The 22,299-nt window shown below is 46.6% G+C and overlaps 1 protein-coding gene across 4 annotated transcripts in view; it reads right to left on the reverse strand.

Annotated features, from left to right (window-relative positions):
* Positions 1-7,931: 7,931 nt before the first annotated feature.
* LOC118794231 (SRC kinase signaling inhibitor 1-like) overlaps positions 7,932-22,299 on the reverse strand; it is a 44,088-nt gene continuing 29,720 nt past the window's right edge. For 3 of the 4 annotated variants that reach the window (XM_036552441.1, XM_036552440.1, XM_036552439.1), the window contains exons 17-18: positions 16,195-16,329; positions 7,932-8,385 (exon numbers count right to left, since the gene is read on the reverse strand). In XM_036552441.1, the coding sequence (XP_036408334.1) occupies positions 8,380-8,385; positions 16,195-16,329 (141 nt within the window). In that variant the 3' untranslated portion in view covers positions 7,932-8,379. The remainder of the gene's footprint in view (positions 8,386-16,194; positions 16,330-22,299) is intronic. The other variant, XM_036552438.1, reaches the window with a different exon arrangement.

The raw sequence follows: 22,299 nt of genomic DNA on the forward strand, positions 1-22,299 counted from the left end.
TTCAGTGCCTGTTCAACTAGCGCTGTGCTAAGTGATGCTATTCCACATCTGCTCACCAGAGAGAGACAAAACACTGGTGAGGTTTTTCCACCCAGGGCTTGCTCTGTGCACAGCGGCCAGCACAGATAGAGTGTGGTTAAGCAGGGATTCTGAGTCCTGCTTGTCACTTTCACGTACCTTTCATTTTGATTTTAGGCTTATTCTTAGGTCATTTCCTAAATTTATGTTTGATTTAGGAAAGACACTACACATTCTTACTCAGTCCTTCCATGTCACAGCTGTCATCATCAGTGACAGCCTATATGTTGACAACATTTCTATAACTAATACAAAAAATACAAACATTTTGTAACTAATTCATCATAAGTGTGCAGCCAAGTAACTTCACACTACTTTAAATCATCGACTGTATATTGTCTTCCATATTTTAGTAGACGACCCCATCTGCCTAAATTCAATAGATTAGAAACACTTACCTTAGCATGTCGTGCATTTGCTGTCATCGGGATCTTCCAAACAGCTGAGCAATGGGACAGGCCTTATGCGGCTTTGTCACTCAAAGCATGCCAGCGCTGGCCAGGGCTTATAGCCCTGTGGAGGGAAATGACACACTCTGTCCTGCAGCAGAAGGATGCTTTTGTGGGTCACCACATATATCCATTTCAGTGTCACATGACACCCTTTCAAGTTCAGCATTTCAGAGAAGCGGGAAACATATTACAGGGGTAAAAATATAAGAGAAGGTAACATTTATATTATTGTCCTGTCTATGTAAGCTCATGTTCTATGTCTATGTAATGCTCATTTCATGTTCCTTAAACATTACATTGCTGTCATTTAGCAGACACTCTTATCCAGAGTGACTTACATAGTTTGTGCTTTTACACGTTATCCATTTATACAGCTGATATTTACTGAGGCAGCTGTAGGTTAACTACCTTGCCCAAGCGTACAGCTACAAGCCCAGCTCCTTAGCACTACGCTATACTGTCACCTCCTTTTATGTAAAGCAGCGTTTTGCAAACTCACAAGGAAGACACACAGCGAAGGCAGGGAGCTGCGGCCGTGTGACAGTTAGAGGCCCATGTCACTCGGCGAGAAATGAAAAGCAGAAACAGGGTGGGGCTCAGCCCTCTCCCTCGGTTACTGCTTTGCAATGAAAACGCAACAACAGTACAAGAGAGCTGCACTTTATTTATCACACAAACACAGCAAATATGTACAAAAAAGCAGTCTCTGTCTTCAGTTTTCCTCACAGAAAGCACATTTCTCACAGAATATCATGGCATCCACACCGATTAATTAGGTCTTTAGTACTCATAGTCGTATTTGTATTTTTCATTGTTCATTTATCACACTACTCTACAAATGGAAGCATCACTCTGGGAAAAAACACTGTTGTTTGTTGGTGTATGATAATCTCACTCTCAAGCACACTGCAGCCATCACTCTTTCCCTCCAGCTTACAGAGCACAGTTAAACCCTGGCATGCCTGAGATACAGACACATGGTGGAATAAGAAATAAAAGGCTCTTTTTCTCTACAATAGATAACCTTTTTGAATAAGTCCCATTTATATCTTTTATTTATCTTTTTTATAGAAAACATAGACAACATTTTCCAACTGCACCGTGCGATTGCTTGAGAATATACATGCATTTTTTTTAAAATTTGTCCTCCCTTTTTAATAAAACAGAATCTCGACATAACATTTCATGGTCTCCTTCTCTAATAATTCAATCTATTTACAGGTTCTTCTTTTTTGTGATGCCATGAGCTTGAACATCCACACATTCACATAGAAACCTTTAAATGAACAACAGAAGCTGTGAAAAATGGTGTACATATGGTTTCTTACAAAATCTGCTTTTTTTTCCAAAAAAAAAAAGATAAACGATGTGTGAAATGACACTGTTGCATCACAACTGATAGTGATGGCACCAAAAGAGATGTGTGAGTGTTCTGTCAGTCAGGTGTCTTTGTGCTATGTGACAGTAAGGGCTTGGCAGTACTCATCAGCAGCAGAGAACACCTGAAGAAGCTCATTCTCAGGCCTAACCCTCCTCCAGCCAGCAGGGGGCCCCCATACAAATATTGTTCATAAATTGTGGTGATGTTGGTCATAGATTGGCATCATTTTATGGTTGTGTCTGTAGTGTGAACACATGAAGTAAAAAGTGGATGGAGGTGTTCATTTTCACTGAATACCCAAGCACCAAACTGCAGACATTTGTCAAAGGGACTGAATTTCCCCCACATCAGTTTTATAATAAAATTTAATAGAAATATTGGCCTATATTGAATACAAGCAGGTTATGTGGAAAAAAACACAGTCACAGAAACGAGAGAAAGCAAAAAGCATTAAGTTGGCTAGTTACTTTCTAAGAAGCATTGCAAGGAGCTATTGTCAATTTGAAAACAAAAATCAGTTTCACTCATAGCAGCAGTAGTACCATTGGTTAAGGATTGTAAGGGAGGTTCTGAAGTGCCCTGACACAAACTGGCAGGCACTGACTGATGAAATCACTAATCTGCAGTGCTGAATTCACATTGGAAGGGTGTACTGCATAATCCTACATCCACGCTGAGATTTTTGCCTCCCTATCTGCAGTGCAAATTGGCATTCTAATGCACACATTTAAACCGAGACACAGCCATGTTTTCATTACTCAAAAGTTTTTCTAACTTATCACAATGTATCTTTGAAATAGATATATTTCTCTATAATGATATTATCATACAGTTAGTGTTTTATTTGGGGGAAAAATGGGGGAAAAATCACTCCTCTTTGCGATGATCAGCTGTTTTGTGCTGGGTCATGCCAGGATTTCCTTACTATGTGAACAGCACCTGAGACAGAGATCTCAAGTTTTCAAGTCAGAGGCCTCAGATAAAGGCTTCACAGAGGGATTTTGGCTGGCTGTCCTGTACAAACAGCCCTCTGATTGGGCCAGAGACGCGTTAATCACGCCCCCCCTTCAGTCCCACACACTACAGCAGCAGCGCCACCAAACTCATAACAGCCCAGCCAAACTCAAGAGTGAAAGGCCAACACCAGGCCACAGGTAGGCAGAAGAGACATAGTGCTGACTGTCACAGAGTTATGCTGACAGATACCGACCTGTTACAGACACAAAAAACAAACAAAAACCGACTGAAATAACTGAAATCAAACCAAACCTTTAAAAAAGCAAGACAGAGAAGCAAACATAAGTTCATCTTCATATATGTACATATATATTTTCAAACCAATATAAAAATGTCTTGCCAGCGAATAAAATTACTTTCTACGGTGGTGTACATTTTTCAAGAATTAAAAAAAAATATGTACAAAAAGCTTAATTCTATAAAAACAAATAGATGTGGATGTAATTTTACATTATACATTTTTTCTATGTATTTTTTCCACATTTCTCTTCACAATTTATATTAATTTCATACACAAACATCTGACTAAAGATATATTTATATATTTATATATATGTATACTTTATTTATTTTTTTGTTTAAATTCTTTGTATGAAATCATCTGTATTTGATTGGATGGGGAGTTGATGGAATCCAACAATTTCTTCCCCACTAGTACTCTATAGCTTAGGTGCAGTTAGACAACCCTGGTCCCCAAGTGCTTGAGATGCCCTGCTTTTTTGCTCCATCCAAAACCCTTAATTTCCTAATTGGCCTCAGGCCAAATACAGCAGGCAGCCATGTACTCAAGGTACTTGGTATTCTCTCATTTGGAAAGAAGTACAAATTCCAAAGTACCGTGGGGCTCCAGGAACAGGGTTGCCTCCCACAGGACATGAGCGCATAAAAACTCTCTTTAGCTTCCAGTTGACTCTTTGCTCAGAAGACGCGGAAAAGAAAGGTAAAAGGCAGCCACACACTCCCGACTCACAGCCTCAGCAGCAGCACATGAATTCCTCATAGCGAGTGCAAAAATGTAAGAGCCTGGAGTTATGGTTGTGTGCGCAGTGCTGCATAAGTAAGTGAATTTATTTCATGCTGGTCTGCATTTAGGGCCCCAAGGCTGAGCCCAGTGCAAATACAGTACCATCAGCATGAGCTGAGCTTTCTGTGCTGCCAGCGTGTCAGCTTCACATGGACAGGGGTGAGGTGTGCTTATTGCAGTCGGACAGCAGCTCGACGCACGTCATGGTGCACTGTGACCTGCTTGAGGTTTTGGCGGGAAAACCTAATTGTGCCTCATTTTAATTTGGGGTTTCAGAGTTCCAGTGCTGTTTGCACTTCACTTATGTATGACTCCAAGGCTCCACCCACACCCTTCAAAGTATACCTGCTCCCCACACAAAGCTAGCCCCCAAGCAGTGTTGTCTGATGCCACACCCCCACCTAGTGCGGGAGGGGGCATGACTCAGCACAGTCTCTGCTTGTGGACCATGGACCATATTTGTTCGATTCTTATATATTTTTTTTGTTGGACCTAATGTCACACGGTCACACACATGTGCATGCACACACAAATGCACGCACATTCACACAGGCATGCACGCATGCACATGTGTTGGAAACAATTTAACCTTCCCAATCTTCCCAAACCACTCAAAATGTAGCACAGCTCAACAGCTCTGTTGGGTCTCTAATAAATACAGGAAAGGATGCAGCAGCAGATGAGAACAGAAAGTCCCACCAACAAGAGATAGTCATGAAGCAGAACTTCAGTGAGCCAAACAGAGGCTGTCATTCATTCCAGAGTCAAATCCAGAAACAGATCTGATGTGGCTTGACGTCACATTCCTATTTATCGCATAAGGCCTTTCTGAATTACTGAATGTGACAAAACGCCCCTATTACTAAACAATGTTTTTCTTCCACAATGAGTAGGCCTCTCTACACCGTCCTTCACCTTCCTAGCTACTGTGCTTCTGATTACTTACTCACACATGGGTCAGAGTGGGCATGTCTACGAAACATTTTTAATACATGAGAAATCTTGTCAAGCAGGCCCACACCTGTCACTGTCTCTTGCATTCACTATTGTGCTTTGCTTCGTGCCGCAGCGAATCAATGTCACAGGCAGCCTCAGTCTGTTCTGACAACACGCACGGCGAGGAGAAACAAAGCCCCTCAACAGCATCACGAGATGCGGCAAGATAGACAGGGAGCAACATACCTCCTACATCCGAAACGCAACAAAAACACTAAATCAATTACTATCTCCAACTTTCCGACCCCTGGTTGAACATTAGTACAGCAAGTGACGCAAGCCTTTCTGCTTGGCAGCAGGACTCTATGCATTACAAGCAGGACTCTATTCATCCATGGTGAAATCTCACTGATAGGCCAAAGATGGTGTCACACGGGTCCATACAGACATTCTCTGGCAGTTTCCTCCAAGTCCGTTCAAGCCAAGCTTTCATTTTCCCTGACAATGGGAGCTGGGACACAACGGAGGTGGCACCCCACAGAGTAGCAGACACATACTGAATACAGATCTCCTGCTGTCACTTCACATTGCACAACACCTGCACTTTTACCATAATACAGACAAAACACCTCCTGCCGCCCGTCTCTCTAAAAAGCGGCCAGGAGCTGTCTTTTCAGTCCGACTTACGCAGTTCAAGCACTGGCGGTGCAACTTGGAGAGCGCCGACCTCTCTCACTGTCAGACATGAGACCGACATGTCCGCCAAGTGCACTTACACCCCTTGCGGAGTATTGAAGAGGGACTGTGGGACATCATTCCCGCGGAGGATGATTACAGTGCAACCGTGGCTGTAAATCGATAAATATAAATGTGCTTTTTTCTAAAATTACAGCTCTCCGCAACGGCGATATCTGTTGATTCACATAGCGGGCGGACAAACGACCTTCAGCCTGCACTGCTTCACATGGGAGGAGTGAGGTGGGGGTAAGGGAGCTTTTTAAAATCCACCAAAACTCGCAACGTGGTGCAAACGGTCCCCATGGAGCTGAGCATTTCCCTGCTAGTTGCCGGACAATGTTTTGGTGCATTATGGGAGGTCTGGCTTTCGACTGACTGCAGCAGAGAAGGGCACATAAGACCGATCCTGGGGCTCTGGGCTGGACTACCCTGTGTGTGGGTCAGCAGGGGGACTACGTCCACACACACACACTCAGTCCAGTTCTCTCATGTGCCTTCCTGGGCCAGTAAAGATGGTTAAAGAAGGTAGAGGCTCATTACAATCCATTTTATAAAATCATAGCCCTCAAATATTCTGCAAAAACTTTAAAAGATTAGGGAAGGCAAGTGCTCTCCCTTGTGCTCTTTAGAATCAGACACTTTTCTGCATTTTTAGCAAGAATGTGCACAAGGCAGCCATTCCACAACCACTGCCTGGCAGCACCACCTTCTACATAGATTACCTTCACAAACCACTGAGTGAGGACTTGTCTAATAAAATAAAAGTGTTTCTATGTATCAAAAAAGCAGCTGCTCCCCAACCACGTCACCTCTGTCAGTGCAGGGGAATTCAGCATGAAACACCTGCTACCCGCTGCTCTTTTGGGCCTTTCCCATCTGTTGCACTGACGTCTGAACACAGACAAGCAGGGAGAGCCCAGTCACCTGCCGGCCATGAAGACCAAAGTCAACTCTGAGTACACTCTGTCTCACATACTCTTGTAAAAGGGACGGAGAGGAGTCAAGAGTCATAGAAAGATGTACATGTGTACATTTAGTGCATGTACACCAAAAGCACCCTACTAGTGCAGCAGTTTAGTCTCTTTCAGACTGTGCAATTGGTCAAACGGTAACACAAAAGAAAAATCTAGAAAGCACCCTCAGATCACATTCACACTCTGTTGTTTCAAAAAATGATTGATGTAGGTCTGAACGCACTCCTGGGGAGGGGAGTCGACATTTTATATTATTGCAGCCATTCTTCTTCATAAATATGGACAACTGCTACGAAATTCACTCTGAGGGAGGTCACTCAGATAGGTATCGCTGTAAGAAATTTGGCAATAGAGTAAGGGCTATTTAGCTCCATAGAGTTTAGCACTGGGAATTGTTTGAGGGCCAGGAAAGTTGGTGATGAGGATCAGAGCCCATCCACACTGCAGCTCATGGGGGAACTGGCAGTACAGCTGCAGACACACTACAAACAAGGGGGAGCTATGCTGACAAGTGCAGCTTTGACCATATGGGACCTGTGTATGAATTACTGGTGGCAACATGTAAAATTTTTAAGAGCAAGCAGTGGCCCTTTTTCCCTGGTGTGAGCACACTGCTTGGGCTCTTGTTGGAAGGGACAAGGGCCACTCTTGTGGACGATGTCACGTTTGAGAGTGTAAAGGTATGTTACGTTTATTTTTCTCTTCAAGTCCTCAGTGCTTTGTGAGTGAGTGTAACCCACAAATGTGTTGATCAGATCCAGGCAGCAGCACCCTGTAAAAACCAAAAAGTAAACTACTCTGGAGCAACTCTCCCTTTCGGTGTGCCACAGCTCGGGCCTGTGTGGGCGAGAGGGGAAATCCTGTGTGCTTTTTTTTTTCCCCTCATTGTTTTCGGCTCCCCTCCCTCTCTCCTCCCCTCGCCCCACTCATGGCGCGCTCCCCTCAGACACAGGCTCGGAGAGGCGCTTGAGGTCGGGACACTGAAGGCTGCGCACGACGGGCTTCAGGCCCAAGGAGGAGAGAGTGAGCGAGGCCAGCGGGGACGGCGACGAGGGGGAGGAGGAGGGCGAGGTGGAGGTGGGCGAGGAGGAGGTGGTGGGCGGCCGGCCGTTGGGCAGGGGGAGTGGGGCCGAGGAGGCGCGCTGCTCCCTGAGCAGCCGGTGGTGGCGGAGAGTGGAGGAGAGCAGCAGGGCCTCGGCGCTCAGGCTGGAGGCCGACAGGCTGGCCAGCAGTGCCTTGGCCGGGCTGGCGGAGGCTGACAGGGAGGACAGCGCCCCCTCCTGGGGGTACTTCTTCAGGCCGGAGGAGAAGACCCTGGACGAGGACGGCAGAGTGGAGGAGGGCAGCCGACCAGAGAAGCTGACAGTCCGAGTGCCAGGGAGGAGGGGCTCCGAGGCACTGCTGCTGCTGCTGCCGCCAAGAGCCTACAGGCGCAGTCCCGGGGGGAAGGAGAGGAGGAAGAGGAGGATGAAAAAGAAAAGGAAGAAGATGGGAGAAGATGGGGTAGGTTTCAGAGAAGAAAGAGAAACAGAAAAAGAAAGCACAGTCTTGTAGCAGGGGAGGCTGTAGTGGGTCTGTAGGCCATGGCAGCTCTCCCCAGCCCCATACAGACAGATTGGCAGGTTTTGAGAAGTGTGCACTGAAACACACGGGCAGGCAGGGACCCTCTCCAGGACCGGCAGAGCGCAGGGGCAGACAGCTCTGTAGTTGGATCACGTTGGGAGGAGGAGGAGGAGGAGGTGGAAGAGGAGGAGGAAGCGTCTGGGAGAGCGGGGCGGTTCACTGCTGTGGGGCACAGGGTCACAGGGTCACGGGGGCATGTGAGCACGAGTGTCAGGTTGCCGTGGCGAGGCCAGGATGCAGAGACGTTCAGAGTGGAGAAACAGGCAGGCAGGCAGGTGAAGAGGTGTGTGTGTGGGGGGGGGGGGGGGGGGGGGGTGTGAAGACAAGAGAGGAACAAAACAAAATAGGAAAGTAAAATAAAAAAGAACAAACACAGGTATTCAGGTTAGAATCCACATGCATGATGCTAGACAGACGTCTCTTACGTACACTTTACAAAGGATAAAAAACAACAGTTTTTTAACATATGACAATCATGACATTTTGATCAAATCTCAAAATGCAGTAGTACAGCACTGGTGTGCGGTACTGTTGACAGTCCTTTTGGCATTTTTACAGACATTCTGTCATTGAAATGCAGACATTGAAATGAATTGCATCACCACATCTCCACTGTCATGCTTCTGGGCACCAGAGGGCGCTGTTCTGCTGTTTTGCCTCTGCAAAACCCTCTCACCTTGAGAACAGAAATCTGTCACTGACACACAGCAGGGTGTGGGCAGAAAATAAAATGGGACAACCCACATTCACCATTCAAGAGGCAGCACATTGCTACCATTACAGACTTTCTGATCAGCTGATCAGTGTTAATGCTGGGTGCTAGTGAAACCCACAGTATCTCATACCTGTTCAGGTGAACAACAGCTATGTGGTGACCAGTTATGCATAACTAATGTTAAAACACATCCTCACTGCTATAGCCCAATCCAAATTGCTACCCAAACAGAGGGCATAAGCACCCATAATAGCATCACTGTAACCTAGAATCACACTAAATCACACAACTGTAGTACAACTATTAGACAATTGTGGGGATCTGTGAAAGTACACTTAAAAAGGGTTTGGAAGTACAAGAACCCTGCCACTGACATCAAAAACAGGTCAAAGTGACCTGGGTGGGAATGCACCAGCTATGTGCAGGCTATTTGTAGCCAGGATACAGCATAAAATCTAAAGCATGTTTGTGGCTTTTCAGGCTATAACTTGGTTACATGCAACTTACACATGTGGTTTTAACAGGGCCATTTTTTTGCCTTGACCTGGGTTTGCCTTTATCTTTCTGCCCACAGTGGTAAAACAAGCCAGCTAGATGTACCACTGGGATAAACAGCACGTGAAGGGTGAGCAGTAGGGTGTGTTACTCATTGGGGGAGGGGACCTCAGTTAGGCCTCCCGAAATTACTCCTGGACTACACCCTGCTGTCCCCTGCATGCAGCCCCCATGGGTGCATGGGCGGAGTGCTGTCTTGGGGACACATTGACAGACAGATGTGAGATCAGCCTTTCAGACGGCCTCACGGTCTAAAAAGAGCACATACAGACGATGCAGCTCACATTAGTAAGTCAATTACCGAACTGACTGGGTGTTAAGAACCTCACTCCGCACATTCAGAGGAATGATCATCGCTTTACACCTCAGCTCTGCTTTGTCAAGACCTTAATCTGTCCCCTCAAGAAATACGTGCCCCTGCCAAAACACATCTTATAATATTTAGCTCACTGCACATTTCTGGACTGAAACTAGAAATCGTAGTGCAGTTCTACTTTTGGGGATCTGGTTGTTTATTGCTGCCCTCGATAATCACCAACTGTTTAATTTCTTCCAATGACTTCTCTGTGTTAAGTTTAGTGTTAAGAAACTATCCCCCTGAAGGGTGCTACCCTAAACGCTGATCGTTTGATATATTGTGTTGGGGGTAACATAGTACATTTGCATATTTGGGGATGTACACACGGATACATACAATCATTCAGAATGTACAAAGCTCTCTCTCTCCATCTCTCTGGTGCCCCATATACCTTTACATCACATTTACACACATTGAGCCCATATGGTGTGCGGTATGATGGCTTGCCCTGAAATAGGCCCTCTCCTGGTGTAACACCAGGTCTGACTGAGTGGCCCCTGGAGGCAATGTGATAGTGACCAACATTAACCAGCACACAGAGACTGCAGGCATTCCTGACATACCAGCAGGCATCAGAGAGGGAAAGAAGACAATGGCATCACCACAGTGCTCTCCCTGTGTGCACACATCACCTCCACACAAGTGGAAACAACCCTTATAAAGAATCATGCTTCATATATACATGTGTCAGTGAATGAATATATATTTACATATATATTACATTATTTTTATAAGGGTGTTTGCTGTGCTTGCTTGTTAAAACACAGAAACATAGACAGACACAGAGTGAGATCTTCGCAAGGAGATCGTGGTCTTCTCCTAGTGGGGTAAGAAGGAGGGGGGTATTTGTAGGTGGATATGTGTGGTTGTTTTGGGGTTAGACTTCTGGGTTAATCCAACCATCACCAGGTGGACAACCATCTGAAAGGCGTTCTGCAGCACCGGCCTGTGACCAAGAACCTGAAGCTCTTGCTTCAGAACAACAAAGGAGAGCTTTGTGCACCCACACATTTAGACATCTAATATTCTGCTACTCACATAGTCACATCATTGATACAACAGTCTCATATACCACATTACAGATGTGTGAAAAATTTAATAATGTGTATAGTAACAGTCTCAGATTGCCACATTATTGTCGTGCACAGTCTAAATACTGCCACATTAAAACCCTGAACTTACATTACTGATTTAGAAAACATATTAGACAATGAAACTGCCAACACACAAACGCTCTAATTTTGTTGTGGGTCCAGTAACAGTCTTATATAATAACATCTCTCATGTTCCTACATTTCTGATGGACTAACAGTCTAATATATTGATGCTGATACTTGATTCTGATTTACGTACTTATATACTACAGTAAACACTACTGATGTGGTAACTCAGTTATGGTAATCATTTTGACACAGTATAGGCAAGCCTCATGTGCAGTCTTCCGGAGCTCTCTCTGTTGACAGGAGTGCAGTTCAATACACCCTAATGCCCCTGCACTGCAGTCCTCTCCTGCTTCTATAGGTACTAACGACCCACTCTGACAGCCAGCATTTTCTGTGACAACACTGCTTTGGGGCCTGAGATAAGGCCTGTCCTTCAGGATGACAATGGTTTCCATTATCATTCCCTCACATACAGACCATGATTCCTGCTACCATGTGTGCCCCATTAAGACACAATCATTAAACCACCTCTGATAGCGGGGAGACTGTTAGCTCGATATATTGTGGTAAGGAGGGATTAGATCTCGCGACAGCAGTCATATTCAATATCTGCGGTTGATAATAGCTTTCATTCATCATCTGAGGAAAATGAAAAAAGAGGGGGAAAAACTGCAATGAAAGCAGATCCATAAATCAATAAATTTGAGAGGAAAGACAAGATGGCTGTGTCTGCGCAAACCGAGGAGGGAGGCCAAAAAAGAAAAGGCTTGGTTTTGAGCTACAGGTATAACGGACAGTTATCTGGTCCAATCAGAATGCATGTCTGAGCTCTGGACCGATCAGATTGGCAGCTCTTGGTTCCTCTCTAGTCCATGTGCCCGGCTGTCAGGGGCTGATTTTTTGTGCCGCAGTGCTCATCCATCTCTTCTTTCCAGCACACACCTTACTCTTCACTTGCCCCCGCTGGACTCAGATCAGTCTAGATCCCTGTTATTTCCTAAGGCTGAAGATCTCTCTTCCCCTCTGAAAAAACACATTGGCTGTGTGGATTCCCACAGAAAGCAAACGCGGCGAAGTTGATTGTGTATCATCCGGAGCAGGTGGCATTTCTAAGAAGGGTGATTAATTCTGTCTGGTGCTTCTCGCTGTCACGTCTGTGGAGTTTGGGTGGAGTGCAGCTGCTCGTGGGTCTGCTGTGGAAAGGCCAGAGTGCAGCAATTCCACTCTCCAGGCTTGAAGCGGCTGTCTCTCCGCATTAAGAGACACACTTCAGCCCTGCTCCGCCATTTATTCCACTCTGTTAGTTCGGCAAAGACCCCCGCTTCCTCTCGGGTGCCTCACAAGCTCAACCAGCTGAAACTGTGCAGCCACAAGCCTTCCGAAAAGGCTTCAGCAGACCCAATTTACATCCCAAAATTAAACGAGGAAGTGGAAGTGGTGGTAGAGTGCAGGGGAAGCTTTTCTTTGTCAGGCCTTCTTATCTTCAGCGAGAAAATCAGTGTAAAATCTCAGCTTTGACAACTCCAGTTCCAGATTGTAAGCAATGGATCTTCATTGCGATAAATGCCTGCTCCTGGCAACGTTTCACAGCTATGCCAAACACATCCGTGCGCAGCCTTGCTTTAATTATTTTTTCTCTATTCCAAAAACAGAAAAACAAATGAAGTGAAAAAAAAAGCCTAACAGAAAAATATTTGGATTCGGGCCTCGACAGATGAAAGCTATAGCAACAATCACAAGCTTGGAATATTACTGCTGGAAGAGGTGAGGAGAGGGACAAGGTTACCAACACAACTGATACTAGCAGGGTCAAGGGTTGTCCATCTAAACGGGTAAGTGAAGAGACCTGTTTACCTTGAGCTGTGGCCCCAGGAGCGTGGACACCCACAGTGGGCAGGGCTGAGTGTCATTCAGAACAACACAAGTCAATGGCAGCAGCACGTCAACAGTGGAAAACTAACAGTGCAGGACGACACATTCTACACATAGAGCTTTACAGCAGTTAAGTTTACAACAGTTAAGCAACTCTGTTCCTTTAGGGGTGGGGTTTTTTTCTTGATTTCCAGATATATTATATAATAGTGATCTCATTTACACACAGAATCCCAGGTAACTCCATTCTGACATAAACTAAAAAAAAAAAAAAACATCCGAGGAAGAACAGGACTAGAAAGGATTCTGGTTCTTGAGGACTGCTGTAGACTATTTCTGCAAAGTGTGTCTACAATCCTGGTCTAGGATTCAAATGCTTTCTGAATCCCCAACAATGTCATAACATAGTAGAGGACATTGACTGTGGCTGAGTGTCAGGTGGAAGGAGGAGGGCCAGGACTCAGACTGGAGACAGTCTGCAGCATCAGGGTGAACACTCCCAAACCTTACTGGCATGCATTCTTCCTCAGTTTGAGTTGTTTCTGAGTAACAACTCTCTGTGCAACAACACCCCCACCCCTGCCGCCAATCTGGACCCTATTCTGAAAAAAAGATTCAGTTTTTTTCCCAGTGGAACAGAAAGAAATTGTCATTTTCACAGCAACCATTTAAAACAGTAGGCGCTTCCTTTTTGTAAACAGTGAGACACGGCTGTACATTCTTGCTTCCGGGGGGCTGTTGTACAGAAACAGTGGGATTCGCTTTCCTCTCAGTGGGCTGCTAGAGGCTTCTCAACCCTCGTAGCTTCCCCAAAGTTCCAGTACAGGAAGCAACATCTTACAGGCAGCAGGTGGGGCTGAGGGTTCTGTACATACGCCCAAGTAATCAGAGACTGACCTAACACAATTGTACACTGATTACATTCTCTGTCGCGTCAAAGCTAATGACGCTGGCTGACATTTTACAAACAAGAGAACCCTCCAGCAATTAGCCTAATATGCCCCCGTATACTTCTCTCCCTCTCTCAAGCAGAGGAACAGGGTCTACTGTGGACTTAGACTAACTAAGGGCTTAGACATGCATTTAGAACAGAATACTGTACCCGTGTGTGTCCAGAATCATGAAATATCATTCAGAAGTGTCACCAAAAATCACCATTGTCCATGTCTTCCTCTTCCTGTGAGCTGGTCAGGAGCAGGCCCAGATCAAACAGTCAGAGAGAACTCTCTCTTCACGGTCACAGTAAGATGGATGATGAAGATCCTTCCATATTGTTGCTATCTCTCATTCAACACTGTTACTCTGTGATATTCAGTGGCAGCCTGTGCATGGACAGATAGGGGCTGCTGTCAGGTGCAGTACTGCAGATGGCAAGGCTTTAGACAGCAGTGATCTGGAGCCCAGCTCTGACATTACCTCTTAAACAGAGAGATATGCGGAAGGGGCAGAGTGGTGCTGGAGTACTAGGGTTCATCTGAATTTAACAATATATGATAGGAACTCCAGCTGACCTAACCAGTCTCCTGCTGGGTGGCTGCCACACCCTGAGGCTGCATGCTGAGGTCTGTACCATGCTGCAGAGGTCACTGGGCAGGCAACATCTCCCAGGAATGGTCTTTGTCTAGCGCCCAACGATGACTGATTGAGACCCCTGAATGCTACCTTTTCACCGGGTCCATCTGAGCCCATCCATGTTTAAAGACACAATGTTGTCAGTGTTGTCAATAGTGCATGCCAGGGAGAGGGAAACAGCACCTCCCTCTGGACAAAAGGGGCACTTACTCATCTTATCTCCATCAGCCTATATTTAAACACAGTGTGGTAACGGTCTCTGGCACATGCAGTCTGTGGAGTTCAGCTCTCTTTGGGCCGGGCTCTGATGTAACGGATTCTACGCTGGTCACAGCTCGCTGGCCAGCACAGCTCACACTACACTCACTGAGCGTGCTCACTGTGCTGGAAAATTAGCTACAGGTCCTGTTGATTAGAAGGCTCTGATCCACTCTAATTTGTCCCGGTGCTGATTAGCCCAGTGCAGCAGAGGCTGTCGGCTCCAAGCACGGTTTGCAGCACAAATAAACAGCAAACTTCAAAAAGCAAATGACAGAAAAGGACATTCTTTTGAGATGCATCACCAAAAAGAACTTTCAATTAGAAAAGGTTCAACGAGAAAATCACAAGCCTGTAGACTCATGACGTTCCTCCTTGGTTCTCAGACAGTACAGAGGAGTGATGTTTCATGAGCACAGCTAAAAGTCTGGTGCATTTCGATGGTTAATGATAATTAAGTAAATAAGACTAACATAACTGGTTTTATATTGTGGCTGAAGAGCCAGCACAGAAGAAGCTTTCAGGTTACAAGTGCTTGTGACTGGAGTGGAGCAGGGGCAGGGGGTGACAGTGACAGCAGTCATGACTATTAGGGTTGTACAGAACTACGGGATCACAAATATAGACGCTAGTCATATATGTGGGATATGTATTACTCCACATAACCAAATATATATTTGCAGTGTTGTGATCATAATTGCAGCACACTGCACAGCTGTGCTTATGGTTAGGCATACCTGCTAATAGGACATTTTTTTCCTACCCAAGAAAGACATGGATGTGATACACAACCGTGGTCAAGTCATACATGTTAATGCTCTGAGGGGAAAGGTGAAAGATTTTAAGCAATTATTAATAGCGCACAGATGGAGCAATCTGCATAAGGGAGTTGACGTTCTTGTAACAGCTTGTGGGATACATGATAATTTCATTACAAGACTCCCCTCTGCCCCCGTCAACACGGACTAACCCTCAGACGAACAGGGAGAGAGCTTCAGTCAGAGGATTTCTGTGCCGTATCCCTCTGAATCTTTTTTGTGGAGTGTGAGAGGGAGCAATGAGTGAACAGCATACTAAGCGTATGCCTTAAGTTTGCCTTTCTACAGTGACAGCGTGGTCCGGTCCAATATCATTCAAGAAAACACGTACGGTGGTAATCTGACCAGTTCCTATTGCAAGTGGCCTGGTTCACATTGTGGAACAATGAGGAACTGTCCTGACGGTGCCATCTTTGGATCCAGAAACGTCCAAGCACCTGGACAAAGAACTCCTGAAGAGAATGGGGGATTGATGGCTGTGTGCCTGACATAATATCAGGGCCCTCTGTGCACTCGCTCTAGACCACTTTTGCAGAGCCGTGTACCAATAGCACACGGAGGGGTAGGTGCAGGGGTGTGTAGCACAGGACAGGAGATAGACATTTTGGGACACTAGGCCGCCAGAGATTAAAGTGTGTGAGTCATGGGGGGGTGAAATACCTGCTGCTGCCCCTGGGTTTTGACAGGCTCATCACGCGGCTTTCCTGTCTTGCTCTTCTCTGGGCTGCTCTGCTGGAGGTGCTTGAGGCGGGAGGCGGCGGAGTGGAGCGGCTTGCCGGAGGGACTGGCGCCACTCTGTAAGGCAGAGAGGGAGGCCGGGGAAGGGGTTAGTCTATTAACAACACTGTCCGAATGCCTGACAATTGCCATCAAGCGCCTGGTCGGTCGCCCCACGCACATCCCCCCCCCCCCCCCCCCCCCCCCACCCCCCGTTCCAATTACATTTACAGCGCTGGCGGTGAAACTCCTGCCCGCGAGAAACACAAACATTTCATCCGGATGATTGCTCTCTCAAGTCATTACCGTTTGTTCTCAGACCTTGGCACAGGTTTTTTAAGCCAAATGACGCAAAGCGCAAATGATAAGCGGCCATTCAGCTGTTGGTGTGTTTCCCTAATCAGAAAGAAACGGAAACTGCGAGAGAAAAAAAAAGAGGAGGATGCGAAACAGCACAGTCCCACAAAAGGCCTAGTGAAGCATCTTTCATTAGCACTTCAGCGACTCCCCCGGTTTCCTGCTCGAGATAGAGGCTCTGATTGCTCCTCTCCGCAAGGCTTCTGCTTATTAATATGCCAATTTTCTAAATGAGGGAGAGGGTGATGCATTGTATGTCAGAGAGGTGTGTTAATGACTCTCGAGCTCGTGAGACAAACAAGAGTTCACTGCTGTGGGAACTCTGGCAGAGATAAAAGCAAAAAAACAAGCAGAAGAGAATGGCATTTTGGTAATATTTTCACAGGGGATCATACCTTTATTTAATTATTTTGGTATAAATAGAACAAATTAGCTTCTTTTGTGGTGTAAAATTGGGAAATTTGAATACACTGAATAAACTAAACACTTTAATGCACATTTTGTTGCACTAAGAGTCTCCAACGAGAATGGTGGCTAATGTTTATATAGCGCTTGCACAAGAGGTTTTGAATGGATTTTACTTGGAGTAAAATGCACTGACACATTCTATACTGCACACAGCAATGTTTTTCAGAAGAAAGAAACTGCAGTGTGCTCTGATGATAATGATGATGAGGACTACACATTATAATATGCAGATTTAAAATACTGTCTGCATATGGCTGCCTGCAGCAATCCTGTCAGCATAACACAATAATAACAAGGAGCTATGTATCACTTTATTAACAATAGCCTCTATTTGGGCATGAATTGCAGCTACTTGGGATCAACAAAGCTAACAGTCAGAAGCTCAGGTAGATCGACAGAACGCACTCATCTGTGTTGCTCATTCATTTAACAAACAGAAATTTGGTAGCTAACTGGCCGAATGGTGTGTAACATGGGCGAACTACATGCTAAAAGATCAATGTCACCGGTTGCACTCCAATACACTAAGGCAGATTACTGTGTTCACATCACAGGTCATACTGTCCTTTAATCCTCAAAGATCTGTGTGTGTGTGTGTGTATGCACCTTACAAACAAAGTTTTTACTTTCCCCTAATTTCGCTTGATATGCAGTTATCCCCATTTTAGTTGACTCTGACTTCACACTGAGTAAAGTTAATTATGATTCCAATTAGAGTTTAAACATGTGTTTCACAACAAACAACTAAATAAATGGATAAAAAACAGGTGACAAAATAAATGCACAACAGAAGTAGGTGGTTATTGATTTCAGCATAGGAGACAGGAAATGCAACGCAGAATGAGAAATCTGAAAATTGAGAGGCCTCAACAGCCCAATGAGAGATCAGCACAAAAGAGAGAGGAGAAGAGGAGAATTTATTGTTAGTCATTGATAAAGACTCCTGGTTCACAGAGTGAGAAACAACAGCACCAGAGCAGAACAAAGAGGCGTTAGACAACACCACAGATATGCAATTAGAAGGTATTGCTAATGAAAGCAATGCAAACTGGGTATGTAAAAACAATGAATCAGAAAGATGCAGATCCTTTATTGACCCTTACTGGACTTTGATATCCAATTCTTTAAGAACACTGGGTCAGATTTATAGAGCTATGACACATCCCACTTGCACAGGAGGCAATAACGCTGTCTTCAGCCGCTACTCAAGCGAGGGAGCAAACGTCCCTCTACCACACATTGGGCTGTGTGCTTAGAAACACACAAAAGCTCAATACAGGGTTGCAGCCACTTCATGACCAAAAGAAAGATTATGGTGACAATGGAATACACAACTTGTTTTTTTTTTTTTTTTTGCTTGAGTCTGCTCCCGTTGATTCATACAAAGAAAAAGGGCCAGGCCTGCAACTGTCAATCTCAAACACGGTAATCATGCTGGACACAGCCTAGAAAATTCTTTTTAAGTAGCAGGGGCTGAAAATAGAGGCGCTGACTGCCAATTCTTCTCTAATTAACTTGCACACCTGTGGCGATGTCTTAGCTAGGTAAAGAAAGGTTGCCAAGAGAACAGAGCCATTTCAGCGATGAAGGCAACATGGTGGATTCTTTCGCCCCGCATTTTAATAAAACCCACAGAGTGCGCAGATCTTTTATCTTTTTTAAATGAAACAAGGCCAAACAACAGACAGCTGCAGCTGGAAGGTAAAGGCCACATCACCGCCTGTGGGGCAAGAGGACCCACTCTAGGTCTATGTCTGTCTCTCAGAACTGAGGGGAAAGAGGAGCCACAAAGCACCAGGAAGGAAGGAGGAAGGCTTTTGCCTGAGGCAGAGGAGCGGAGAGGAGATTGAATACTGCAGGAAAGTGACAGGACAGACAGCCCTACGGAGAGACGGTGGACCTTGGACTGGGAAGGCGTGATGGAAGAGGGCTTGGGTGGGACAGGGGGCTTCTCCTTGGCAAGAGCGGGCGTAGTCACTAAGCCAGAGGGCTCGGTGTCCGGTCCTGTCTGACACAGGCGGTCAGTAGGCACGGGACGCTCCATAGAGGGGTGGGCGGCAATCTCTTGGAGGGCACTTTCCAGCTGGCGTATGGTCTCCTCCAAGCTGTCCAACCTCCTGTAGGTGCTGCTCCGGATGTCCTCCGTCTGGGACCGCTTGAGCTGACCTGTTTTGGCCTGGCTCTGCTCACTTGGGACCTGTGTGCTGGGTTTCAGCAAGGCTTCCCTTGCCTGCCAGGAGCTGAGCTCCATGTTGTCTGCCCGGTCGGCCACCACTCTCTCCGTCTCAGCAGTGAGGGGGATCGCCAGGGTTCTTTGTCCTGTCTCTGTCCCACATCTCACAGCTTCCCTCAGGAGCTCCAAGTGCCTCCTGGTTAGTTTGATTCTGGGGCCAGGGCTACTGCAGATTGGGGCTTTCTGTGGCTCTACACCCCTGACACTGATCGCCAGTTTTCCCCCTGAGATCTGAGGGTCAGCTAGGTCCCTCAGCCCAAAAGCTCCCTCCTCTGAATCCTCCTCCAGCAAGGCCTCCAGATGTCCATAGGTCTCGTTAAGCTGCAGGGGCTCCCTGAAGAGCAGGATGAGAGGGGCGCTGCTCAGACGAAGTTCACGTGGGCCGTGGAGCTCTGAGGTGCCCTCTAATGGCTGCACTGGGAGAGTCAGTGTCCGCACACTCTCCCCAACTTGCCTGCAGAGCTCCTGGGCCTCCACTCTGGACAACACCTTCACCTCTCTGTCTGTAAGGACGAGGGCCAGCTCCTCCCTCACCATCTCCTCCAGGGTGTCTTGCCCATTCTCAGAATGATAAGGGACACGCGGGGCTGTCTGTCCCCCCATCACGGCCTGTGTCTCACAGGCTGGGCTGCCTGAGGTCACTCCACAGGCCTCATGAGGGCTCGTGACACCACCGCTGTCAGTCCCCGCTGCACTGTCCTGAAGAGTTCTGGAAGAGGGTGCCCCCTGCAGGTTAATGCTGTCAGAGCCCCCAGATGGGGATGACAAGGCTGAAGGCTGGGGGAGCAGAGAGGACAGGCTGATTGGTGATGCATCCAGGACCTGGGAAACAAAACTTATAGTCAAGATTCTATTCAAAAAGCATACGTAATGCACAGATGTTAACACCTCCACCACCCGAGTCACACTGCTAGCACTAGAATAAAAGGTAATACATGCACTGTTTCGCTAAGTGTGAGTGCTCTCTCTCACACTGCAGGAACATACAGAAACAGTATGCTTCACGAGCTTGAAGAAATAGCTTCAAAAGAAATGTCTGTGCCTGTGGGGTTGCTCTCTATCCGAGTATGTCTGTAAGGAAAAGGGGAGTTTCCTTGTAGCATCCAAGTAACATGTTTCTAACTAGTCTGCCTACAGCTGCTTCCTACCAATTGTCACCTCTCTGTCATTTTGACAATGTCATATTTTCATAGAGAGGCATGCTCTTGTGGCACTGAGTGCAGAAGTGATTAAGGAACTGGACTTATAACTCCAATATTACTGGTTCAGTTCCAGAAGGGACAGTGCTGTTCCACCATTTGCCACAAGACTCTCCACTGAATGGCTTCAGTAAATATATGCATAAATGACTAACTCTGTAAATGAAACAGAGCTGGTCATTGTCTTTGGCAGCGCAACTATATTCCATAATGGCATATTACTTTAAAGAAGAGCATTCATATATGTACTTTGGCGTTTTAAGATGGCAGACGCCGTACCTGGGAGCGCGGTCTTGGTGTGCTGACGCAGTGCTGACCCGGGCGGCCCGGTGGCCACTGCAGACAGCAGAGCTCCGGTGACCCTGCAGACAGCTGATGGACACAGCACACACTGCAGTGACACACTGCACAGGAGACGGCCGTGCAGCGCCTCACACACTGCCAGCCTTGCGCCTCACCTGAGCCCGTAGCACGCAGAAACTCATACCAACTCAAACACCGTTTGGGTGAAGGCGGAGCTGCAGCATATGGATGGACACAGTCAGACGTGATCAGCGGTCCTGAAGAACTTACCCTTTCCTCCTGTCTGCTGGATACACTCTGGTCTGGGAGACACCCCAGACGGGGGAGTCTGCTACATTAATCACTAATGATACACTGTTCAGTGCACATGAACTCCACTGAGTCTGAGTCTGACACCACAGACACACACACATAAACACAGCATTCGTGTCCGGAGAGTTCCAGTGTTAGAATTCTCTCTCTTCAGTGACGTGAGTATGCAGGTATGTAGGCAGTCAGAGTGCACTCGCCAGTAGCAATAAACCGTGAAGCGTGAAGTTAGTGCTAAGGTGTAAATGGGACAGCTGGGCCAGAAGAATGAGTCCGGGGTGTTAAGATCTTTTTGTGCTGGTGGTGTTGGGGGGAATTCTGGGAGCGTGATCCATTGGTTAGGACTGAACCACTGTTGCCGCTGCCTTTTACAGCATCAGTCACAAGACCTCTTGCCATTAACGCTGTACACATTGAGTGGCAAACTGGCGCATGCAGTCTCTACTACAGCTATGCTGGGATCAGGTTGAGCTTTCAATGAGGAAACGCTCACTCCCAGGTTAGAGCAGGCATTCATGCTGTGTCTGTGCAGCCATTTGCCGTGGCTCTGGGCGGAGTGCCCCGTGTGTGGAGGGAGTTTCGGGGGGGGGCTCAGTGCACAGGGAGGGGCCTCAGACAGCTGCAGCGCACACGTAAAGCCCATGGTTTGGGGTTACCTTTTCTCCCCACAGGTCCACACTGGAGGGAGGGGCGCTGGTCCTCTGTGGGGGGCTGAGCGGGGGGTGGGGACAAGGGGGCGCTTTGACTGGGGATCTCAGAAACACCTGGTGAAGGGGCGAGGGGGGCGGACGCATAGAGGGAGGGACGAATGAATGGAATCACGGAAAGGCCTGTCAGCGATAAAAGACATGCTGGAAAACACCACCAACATTACCAGACAGGGTCCTATATACTGAGTCTACAAACACTTAATATAACTAAGGAGAGGGGGACACCAGCACAGTTCTGCCACCACCACTACAGTCATTCATTCTCAAAAACACCTCACCAGAGGGCTACATACCGAACGCACGTACAGTATACATTTCCTGTGTGACTTGGCTAATTAATGTTAACTGCTTCCATTTTAATAAGCCTCCACTTCAAGGGGAGCTTTCAGGGTGAGCGAAGTTGAATTGCACCCTTTGTGGTTTGTTTGTTCCCTGTGAGACAGTCAATTGTCTGTGTGAGACAGAAGTT

This window comes from Megalops cyprinoides, chromosome 19 (assembly GCF_013368585.1).
Source record: "Megalops cyprinoides isolate fMegCyp1 chromosome 19, fMegCyp1.pri, whole genome shotgun sequence".
Taxonomy (NCBI): domain Eukaryota; kingdom Metazoa; phylum Chordata; class Actinopteri; order Elopiformes; family Megalopidae; genus Megalops; species Megalops cyprinoides.